This window comes from Toxotes jaculatrix, chromosome 12 (genome assembly GCF_017976425.1).
Source record: "Toxotes jaculatrix isolate fToxJac2 chromosome 12, fToxJac2.pri, whole genome shotgun sequence".
In the NCBI taxonomy this organism is placed as follows: Eukaryota; Metazoa; Chordata; class Actinopteri; family Toxotidae; genus Toxotes; species Toxotes jaculatrix.
Window position 1 is genome coordinate 13,139,733 of NC_054405.1, and position 10,979 is coordinate 13,150,711.

The following is a 10,979-nucleotide window of genomic DNA, read 5'->3' on the forward strand; positions in this document are numbered from 1 at the left end:
CAACCACTAAATATGTGTGACATGCATCTTTCATTTTCTGGCTTAATGATGTGACCAAACACGCGAGGCATTCAAAGAGTAAAACCACCATGAAATCACAAATGAACGAATCAGACGAGCCCAGATATTTTCTGGATACATCTTTAATTTTCTGGTATTTTTGGCTGAAGTGTTACTACCACACTGACTGATACCAAAACCTGATTTGTGTGTATCACAGTAAAAGTTTTTACATGTTTGTGAGTTACAGAGTGGCCCTGAATATTCTAAATAACATTTAGTGAGTCAGTAGTCATGAAGATGTTTTTTTGCCAAAAAGAAAAAAAATAAAATAATAAAAATAAATAAATAATGCAACTAATAACACTCTCTCACTAGGGTGCATGCAACAGTAATGATATGGAACACAGGTTTAAGTATTAACTTAAAAAGTGCTTGAGATGAACCTTAACATGTCACCTTAACAAGTATGAGAACAGCTAAGGCAGATCGGCAGTCTTAGTGCACAGCGACAAGTGTTAATGTCTGCGTAGGGTTGGGTTAAAGAATTAAAGTTAACAACTTCACAAAGTTAGCGACCTACTCATGACAAGACCTGACAAGTTAAAGTCACAATTCTGGTTTCCTAGCTGTGAGAGAAAGTTGTTCATCTCCACAGATAGTTAATAGAACTGATTAAAATGGTTAATTCTGTTTACGCTCTTTATAAAACACTGTATAAATGAAAGGTGCAGGATTTATAAAACATTTATAAATTCGAGCTGAAAAGCATTTTTCCTCAGACAAAGTGAAGCTTGGGTATGGTTTATGAGAAGAAAGTATTGCATGCCATTTAAGTCCCGGTATCCTTACAGGTAACGCTCAACACTGAGCTTCCAATATGTAACAGGTATACCAGGAAAACTGTGCAGGTCTGTGTATGGGCTTTTTTGGTTGAACTGAACTTCGTCCAAATGTGGCCTCCAACACACAACAGTCATTTCTCACACTTAAACCTCTAACGAATCTCTCCCGAGTGGCTGAAGCTTAATGGACAATGAAATGAAACACTAATGCCAGGAGTAGAGAGGGGAGCAGGAAGCTCTATTGTAGAAGAAAGCTCACTTTTTGGCAAGTACAACCTTATAAGCTCATTAATCAGAAAAATGTGGTCATGTTTTGTGAAGTCTATTGTGCTCCCTAGTTCTATAGTACCGGAGGTCAAATTGCCTGATAAACCACAATATAGATGTTACAGTCCTTTCTAATGTCTGATTTGTCTATGTTGTAATAAATAAAAAGGTCCTCTGTCATTTCACAGTACAGAAGCTCTCAGATTTGTCTACAGTAATATTTAAGTCATTGTACTTCATCACTTCCAACAAAAAAAACAAAACAAAAAATGATGAGCCAAGATGCTCAAGTAACATTCACTCTATTAACTATTAAAATAAATACACCTACAATTTAAGCAAGGAACCAAAAAAACGTTCAAGAAAATAAATACAGGTAAACTACAAAACCTAAACAAGTAAAACATGTATGTGTGAACATACAACTTCCTTCAGAACCCCAAAGGGAGACCCCCATATGTCATGCCATTTCTATAAGAAAGTTTAAAGGCTCTGACACATCATACACACTGCCACGGTGAGTTTGCACATGATGCTGCTGCCACCGCAGTCAGCAGCTGACATGCAACTCTATTTTCTACCATCAAACAGGAGACAAGGCACATTGTTTCCAGCGGCATAATCTCCCACTGACTGCGCTGTACCCAAAGAGATTTCTTTACAAAGTGGCCAGATTGAACAAATTACAGACTTCCAATAAAACGCATTAATGTAAAGTCTCTAAAGAAACGTGTTCTCCTCTCAAACGAGTCCTCATTTGCCTCTCTGACGCCCAACCAGTCGATGCAGTTTCTCACAGTGGTCCAGCCTCATCGACTCTGCCTTCTGCTTTAACCGTTCGTCTCGGTACAGCTGTCCGAGGTTTGCCAAGTCTGATTCTGAAAGGAAAAGAAAAAGAAACTGTTTAAAATGGCTTTTTACACTTATTTGCTTATTTAGGTGGAAAGACACAGATATCTGTGACACTACAGCCAGCAACTATGGAAACAGTTAGCCTGTGTTAGTCCAGTGTTTACATAATCCACCTACCAGCGCCTCTAAAGAACATGAACATGTCACATAGCTTGTTAGTTTAATCCCTAGAAAAAAAACAAGGTGAGAAAACATCATTATGCTGTTTTATGGTCAGTTCCGACTCCCCGTCCAAGCCAAGTGAGCTGCTCACTTACTCTGCTGTTTCTCTTTCCAGCAGCTGCTCTGCAGGTGTTCAATATAGTCGCTCTCGATTGTTTTCTCTAGCTCCTCCAGCGCAGCTCCGCGGTACTCCTTCTCAAAACTTTTATCCACGTAGTACGGTACGCCCATGTGCTGCGTTTCCCTGGACACCACCAGCCCCATGGCCCTGAAACCCAAACCCATAATCAAAATGGATACAGCCAAACTGTGCTGTCAACTGTGGTGGAACCCAGGGATTTGTTTAAATGTCACTGTAGTTAATGTTGAAGGTGCAACAGACTCACGGCTTATAGAAGAGACTGTAGGGCGGGGTAGTGGCCATCATCTGAGTAAACACTGATATGAGGATTAGCACGAGCACAGGGAGAAGCTGCAGGAGCGCTGTGAAGGTGTTCTGTGGGAAGAGAAAATCAGCACAGATTACAAAGCATGTAATACTGTATGTAGGCTGCACTGACACTGCACTCATGCCAGCACAGGACTTTGAAGCAAACCACAATCTTCCAAAACAATAAGGGCACTTCAGTTATGAGGAAAGTAAATGAGTGGCATTAAATCAAATCATTACAGTAAACAGCCAATGGAAGGCTAAAACGCATCATCAAAAATCTCATTTTACTGTGGTCCTCCACTGCACATTTATGATTACAACAGTGTATCTCCACAGGAGGATCACAGCATAATACTGTGGTTGTTTAAGAGGGATTTATCTTAACGTTTTGTGAGTCACTGACCTGACTCTGGTTGTCTTCCACCACCTCCTCGCGCCTCTCATAAGCACGTCGACGACGAGGCTGATAGAACTGAGAGTAGGAGGCTCCCTGGTTGGTGTACACGTGGATATTTCCTGTCGAGAGACACACACGCTGTTCTATAACATCTACACTTTCGCAATGAGACAGTAGTTAATATTTCTACACTATAGCTAGAAGTAACAATCATAACAATACTGAGAACAGTAATAATAAATAATAATACTGCTACCACTATTAATAATAACAATAATAAGATTTTAGACTATTTAAGATAAAATTAAAAACCACTCATGGCTCTTGGGCCTCACACAACCGCTCACCTGTGGGAAACCTTCCTCCAAAGAAAATGTTAAAGAGTTCCTCAGGGGAAATGTCGGCCTCGAAGTCTCTGTGGAATCTTCGGTAGTGTCCATGGCGACTGTGGCTGGACTGTTGGGGTGCGTTCGAAGTCGCAGACTGATCTCCATATTGATCATACTGCTGCCTCTTCTCTGGATTGCTCAGCACCGCGTATGCATTGCCTATTGCTGTTGGGAAAGGAAGGACACATTTGGTCGAGGCAAGCATTAACTCCAAAGCAGATTAATTACAGCCATAGTTTTAGTGGAAGTTAACAGTCAGTATAATGTTGCTATGGATTCAGTTAGTTGACTGTGGGCTAAAACTTGAGTCCCATTTGTTTTTTACCTATTATTTGTAACATTTTGGCAAATTGGCACCAACAAAAGTATGCCGAATGTACTATTAGCAGTTCTTCTTTGCAGTGAATCCATGGATGTACAAGCATCTATTACTGAATTACTTTGATACTGAAGAAAAGTTAAAAACATGATGATTCTCATGCAAGTTCTGCAGTTATAAACTTGCATCTTTCTTCCATCATTGCTAAGTGGATATGGAAATCATTTGCAACAGACATTTAAGTTATGACTCAGCAGTAGGCTTCACCTTTGACGCAAATTGCACTAATCTTTGTTTCACATCTCTCCATCTTCAACTCCCCTGCAACTCTCTTGCATCTCCTTGGGGAAGTGGGCCTCACAGCTCAAAACAGAATTTCTGAATTTAATTAAAACTGGTAAAAATAGATGACTAAGCTTCAAGCCCTGTTGAAGTTTGTTTAAACAAGACACTACCAGCATGAGGGTGATGCCCTTGAACTGACCATGAAACCATGAACTGCAGTAAGTGAGAAAAAGATTCTTTGTGGGATCAGCAGAGTCTCGTCTGTATCTCGTCTGTCTATACTGTATCTCACAGGGAAAAAAAAGCACTTTTCCCACCGAAACTCATACCTTTGAAAGCGTCTGTAGCTCCTGGAGCAAAGTTCTTATCAGGGTGAAACTTGAGGGCCAACTTCCTGTACGCCTTCTTCAAATCTTCGTCACTGGCATTTTTAGGAACACCGAGGATTTCATAAAAGTCCTTGGAATTCTTTATCCTGCAATAACAAAGTCCAAACGGATGTCAGAAACATGTCAGTGTCAAAAAAACAAAAAAACAAAAAACAAAACAAGCTTAAACTTTCAAAACACTCTCTCAAACCCATATGAGGTTAGTGAGTGTGTATACTCTTCACACAGTAGTTAGTTGCATGTACATTTACAGAGAGCTCCATCCAACGGTCAATGTTATATCTACATGCAAAGATACAAGTAAATGGAAGCTTCATGACCTTTCCAGTCCATGTTAAGTGTATGGTTTTATTTCAAAGAAAAGCACTGTGGTAAGCAGTACTTACAATTACTATTAATATAATTTTGTTGGCCTTTATTAGGACAAACATATTGCTCAGTCAGAGAGGGCAGCTGGCAGCCAACTGTGTGAGTGTTGTATCTGTGGGCAGGACACCACAGGTAGTCAGGAATACTGTGAACTGTTTACTTATTGGCATCTGGGAATAGCCGCAGTTATATGAAGTGGAACAATGACAGAGGTCAATCAGTCCCTGCATAACTGTGAAAAAACAAAAGAGTAAAGACTCCCTGTGCACCTGAGAACACCCTGGCGTTGCTCCTCGGTGTAGCTCTTCTTTTCATCACTGCTCACATCATTGTCTCTAACGTCCTCGTCTCTCCAGCCTGTTGGCGGGGGTACGTGGTTTGCTTCTGGGGTAGCGGTGCCTCCATTCCTTACTATGGCATCTATCAGCACTACAAACAAGAGCGTCTGAAGTCAACTGACAAGTCAGGTGGGAATGCACGGAGCTTGAACAGGAGGATTGCTGGTATCAGTCAAAATGCCCATGGAAATGATGGTTACTAGACAACAAAAACCCAAACCCTGGGTGCCAAATTAAAAGGAAAAGCCCACATTAAATATCTTAGTAAGGCATCAGAACAGCTTCAATGCCTCTTGACATAGAATATATACATCTCTGAAACTCTAACATTCTTCCAAAACGTTATATTTGGTGTTTTGAAGATGGTGGTTGAGCGCACTGTCAAACACCTTGCTCCAAGATCTGGTGAAGCTGAAGGCGATAGTATCTGCTTTACATCATTTTCAATCTTGTTTTCATTCTGCACAAAAACATTTGCTCATGTTTCCACACTCATTTATTCAGGTTTTTCTTTGTCACCCATCTATATAAGAGCAAAGTGACACTGAGCATAAAGTGTACAGCACAAGTTTTAACATATGCAACATAACACAAATGGCTGACCCTGTGGCATTTAACTGCCTCCTGCAGGTTGTGTTCACAGGGCTTAAAGTAATCTATGACAAATTAATTATATTGGTTAGAATGGCATTACTGCAAAAGCAATTAGTGAAGGTAAAGCAACTGGAAACCCAATCAGATTTTAACGCAGCGCTTCCTCACAGTCTGTGGTGCTGTCTGAGAACTGCAGAGGGGGAGGGAGCCCCCTAAAAGCCCTAAATTTCAGCATGAAGCCTGAGCAAACAGCCTGAAATGCATTAACTATTGATGCTAGAACGCACATTTTTGTCCCCCATCTGAAAATATCAGCTCCTTGTATCCCTCCTGAAGTCTGCTAATTCATTATAATTCATTTTCTACAGTTAACAGGGCCAGGATAAGTTAGGCAGTTGAGCAAGACGTTAGCTTGACATAACGTTACTGCCATTGCAGAATGTGCGTCAGCTAATTTTACCTCTGGCCCTGGTGCTGGGGTAAATATTCTGGGCTTCGTACAGCAGCTGAAGCGCCCGATCTTTTCGTCCCGACCGCAAACACAGCTTCGCCTTCTCTATCAGCCGGTCTGCTTCGTCTTTGTCCATTTCAACGGTAAACGAGTCGTTTAGCCGATCCAGTCGCGTCTGCAGAGGTCTGTCCCGGTGCAATGTGCGTCAATATCATATGGCACAGGCGAGCCGCTGCAGCTAACCACAGATAGCCGATTAGCTTTGGTTACAGACAGCTGCGTAACGTTAGCTAGGTGCGAGCCCGCAGCCGCTCACTGTCCGAGACGATGGCAGCTGTTGTCAGGCTGAAAACAGGCCTGCAGCTGGGCCATTGTTTAAACTGGAAGTCTGAAAAACAGACTGTTTTTTGCGGTCTGATTTTTTTTCAGCAGTGTTTAAAGGGCCACCGTGTTAAATGAAGCTGAAGTCCTGGAGCTGTGATGGACAAGAGGTGGAGGCGAGCCAGGAGCGACGTCATTTCCTGTGGAGTGAACCCTGAAATCTGTGTATAGGTCCTTAAAATGTTATTTTCTTGATTTTCTGTTTTGTTTTGTTCTATTTTGATGTTGTTCGTTTCCTGTCTATAACCTAGTCCTTACAAAACCCAGAAGGTTGAGTAACATCCAAGAGGGGAGTTGTAGGTTTCAGCAGTGAGGATCACTTCCGCGTACAAAAAGCTGCAATTCCTCGGCTGCCGCTGGGGGCGGGCTCCAGAAGTGAGCAATTCTCCATTGACCCCCATGTTAAAATAGCCCAAAATAAAATAGAGTGGAGGGGCGGGGAGGGGGGGGGGGGGGGGGGGGGGGGTGTTAGTGTTTTTGAGGCTTAAAATTCTTACATAAATTAGGGCATGGTTACGTTGAGTGACAGCCCCATGGACAGGCACTGGCAGTTAGCTTTTTGCTAAAGCATCGGCTGGGCTAGGCGGCTACATCCAGAGGCCTCCCGCTACCTCCAGCGGTTGACAGGGGCTGCGGTGTCCGTGTTTGTGACATATATGGCTTGTTGTAGTGTAGACTGTACTAACCGACCGTCGAAGGAGTCTGTGTTGCTGTTTTTTCGGTAAGTAAATTTCTCCCTATTTTACCTTGACGTTTGTACTAATTAGCATGTATTAGCATATTTTGCCGCTGGCTTATGACTTAATTGCCGATTTATGGTCGCTGCTGATATAGATAGAGGACCGGAGCAGCTAATGTTAGGAACGCTGTTGCGGTGTGTTCCGTGCTCTCAGAGTCCGTTTATTTCGGGAATACTAGGCTACAATTTTATTTCGTCTCATTTTTCTGTTTAAAAAGTCTGACATTGCATGGATAGAGGAGCTGCTCCGTCAGTAAGCGGCTGCTGTTGTTTGTGTGCTGCTGTAACTGTATAGTGGGTGGAGGCAGCGGTGAAAACCTGTGAATATTAAATATTAAACATTTTAATATGTCATTATTATCATTATCATGTTGTGTGGTGGATGTAGCTGCGTGTAGCTGCCGCTTAGCTTGTTAGCCTAGCTGATTAGCCTTAGGCTAGCTCGGTTGCTCCGAGCTAAGTGGCCGGGTTCTCGGCCGGCTGACCCCGGCTGACCGCCTCTTAGCAAAATATGGAAAGTACACTCCCACTAAAATCCAAGATGGCAGAGCTCAAATGCCCATGGTTTGGTTACATAACCGACTCGCCGAAACCAATGGGTGACGTCACGGATGCTACGTCCATGTTTTATACAGTCTTATGGTAACATCAGCAGGTGTCCAGTGATGCTGCTGCTAGATTCAAGGTCTTTCATGAAAGACGTACCTCTGACACTTCCTTGTGATGCATTCAGATGCCTATGGAGGTGAATAACTGGGGTGAATTTTCTTCTTTTTCTTCGTTTTTTACTCAAAGTAGAACATTGATGCCTTTGACTACAGTGGCAGAGTAAAAAAATGCGGCAAGCATATAATGAATATTTTAAGCTAAAGTTATTTTAAAATGTGATCTTGAATAGTTAATAGCACATTAGCTAATATGGATTATGATAACATTACATGAAGTGTCTACATCTCTGTAACAATTGGTCATTAACTTGATTAGGCACATTTGGACAGGACATTAACACATATTTAGTTAGATGTAAGATACTGTGGTGTGATGATTCTGATACAGGAATCAACAAAGTGTAGCAGATATTCTTGGTTGGCTACACTGAGCACAAGTAAGCCACTTATTTATTGGGGGTTTGTGTCTGGATGTAAGTCAGACTGACAGCTAAAATGAGCATTAATACTTCCATCAGTGAGTTAGAAACTATGCCACATATTTTTGTTCATGCATATTTTATTCAAGAGTAAAAAAATGTGATTTGTCCCATAGGGCATGCTTACAATGTGTGTATTGTTTAGGAATTCAAATGCCAAAACATATTTCCATAGATAATAAAAAATGTTGCAAGATAAAATCCATTATATTTGTTTGTTGAAATATGCATGTAGACCATACAAGAACCAGAAACAGAGGAAGGAAAAATAACCATAAGCTAAATTGTAACAATAATAATATCAGCAGTAAATATAACCAGAGTATAATGTTTCCTGTTAAATGTAAGTGCGACACATGATTTTCTTTGTGTCCAGTTCATTTACATCTGAAAACCATGCTATCATGCTTTGGCAGCCTGAAAGTTGCTTTTCACTGAGATTATATTCATTCACACTATTGAACATTTTCTGTACATCAGTACAACAGAAAAAAATAAAAATAAAACACAAGGCTTCACACCTCTGCATACAGTAAATCAATATAAAATTAAAAGCAGTGGTAATAAATAACAGAATGAAAAATAAAATGGACAAAACAATCAAAGGAAGCCTATTTATAAAATTTATAAAACAAGACAAATAAAACAACAAATATAATTCAAAAATAAAATAATTCAAGTTTACTATTTGAAACACAACTATCACAATTATAATCTCACATAACAATTAGGAACTTAATTGCATGCATTGATGCGTTCCGTACCATAGATGCTGTGTTAAAAATAATTTGTCCATCCTTAATTGACATACCTTTATCGTTAAATAGAAAGATGGAATATAAGGTAGAAAAAATATTGATGTATGAAAGGAAATTCTAGAAATTTATGTGATGTGTTGCTTCATGTTGGGGTTTTACTGGTAAAGACTTTCCCAAATCATATATTTTGAAAGAACCAGAATGTTTCCTGTTTTAATTTGGTTTCTTTTCTCATTCTTCTATCAGGCAAAATAACCCCCTCAGTGCAACATTGGCATTTTTGGATATAACCTGACTTTTCATCAGTGTATTTTGACACAATATTTGGGCGTGAATTTATGTTTTATTTGGATCACAGTGTGGGTGCACTTGTCAGTGAAGTGTTTTCTCGGCCTGTTTCTCCACTGTACTCTGAAAAATTGATTTAAAACACAATAAATGATATATGATTAACACACGTAAGGATGGATTCATAAACCACTTCTGATGGTACTTCTGACTACTTTAAATGAATCTAGGGTTAATTTTGATGGAAAAGAAACTACATTTGTTCTCAAACGTAGCGTTAATCAACTAAATTATGTTCAGGATACATTCTTCAAATCCATTCAGTAAATTTCAGAATGGACCCATGCCTGCTTATTCCAAATGAAATAATGATGTGTTGTTATTAAATACTCTTAAAACAAAAAGGTATTTTATGCATTCACAAATTTGTAGAATTTCCTTCACCCTCTGATACTGTACTCCGTGTAGCTCTTAGGCATGAAATCTCATAGAATTTGCAGCACAGCAAAAAGTGCAAAAACTCAAAGGGAGCTAATGTATACTTGAGTGACTGCACATATTCTTTTACTTTCTCTTTAGCAACAAGCAGGTGAGAAATAATCAAGTTGTGTGTGACAGCAGAGAATGTCCCAAAATTCAAAATCACTCCCTCTCTTTTTCCTGTGTGTTCCAGAAGCAGGCGTTAATGCCGTTTTGTTGCCAGTCATAGAAATGCAGAAGAGATGAGAAAATCACGCTCCAAAGCCCCCTTAAGTTGGAGGATGCTCAAGTGTGTACTTCCCAGAGAGTGAGTTGCATGATTTTTGGACACGTGTGAGGTATAGCTTTATCAAATGCCATGCTTGTGACATGTTTAAACGATTAGTGCAGAGGAAGAAAATAACTTTGAGGATGGTCTGGATTAAAAATATAACCCTTTGAGCTTCACCTACAGACGTTGATGAAGTTGCATCTTCAAATGGGATAGTGACTTCCTTTTGGGGACATGTTCAGATGTTAAATCTTTGTGTTTAATCTGTGATGCTGAAGTACCTACAGCAAGCAGTGGATCCAAATTTTCAAAGTGCTCTTTTCATCCCCTCCCTTTCTTGCCTCGTCCCCTCCAAGTAACTTCTTGCTAGGAGATGACTGATAACTAGGGAGGTGAGGAAAGGAACCGTACTGGAGAGTACTGAGACATACCCAAGGTGGTGGAGTTTGATCTCAGACAGCAGTGGCTTTGGTGATCAGGGCAGAGCTGTGAGCACACCTGAGCACCCGGTCCTCTTTCCCTCGCAGGATGACGGAATCTTACAACAAGGTAAATCAATAAATTTAAGTCCACTGGTAAGATTGCACTGCAAGTTACAAGAGGTATACATTTTCTTTCTTTTTGCGTTCTCTCTCACAAAGTGGTGTGACTTGTTAATACTAGCAAAACATGTAGGTAAACAAGATTATTTTCCTCAGAAGTGAATTTGCGAGTGATTCATAATAAACACTTTATAAAATAGTAAAATGATTTGTGTGGTGGCAT

At 40.3% G+C, this 10,979-nt stretch overlaps 1 protein-coding gene across 1 annotated transcript; it reads right to left on the reverse strand.

Moving 5' to 3' along the window:
- Positions 1-125: 125 nt before the first annotated feature.
- dnajc18 (DnaJ (Hsp40) homolog, subfamily C, member 18) lies at positions 126-6,759 on the reverse strand. The gene is made up of 8 exons (XM_041052167.1): positions 6,160-6,759; positions 5,037-5,196; positions 4,339-4,484; positions 3,364-3,570; positions 3,023-3,135; positions 2,573-2,682; positions 2,282-2,454; positions 126-1,990 (listed from the first exon to the last, which is right to left on the reverse strand). The coding sequence occupies exons 1-8, from the start codon at positions 6,284-6,286 to the stop codon at positions 1,866-1,868; spliced, it is 1,161 nt and encodes a 386-aa protein (XP_040908101.1). The 5' UTR covers positions 6,287-6,759; the 3' UTR covers positions 126-1,865.
- Between the last annotated feature and the right edge of the window lie 4,220 nt (positions 6,760-10,979).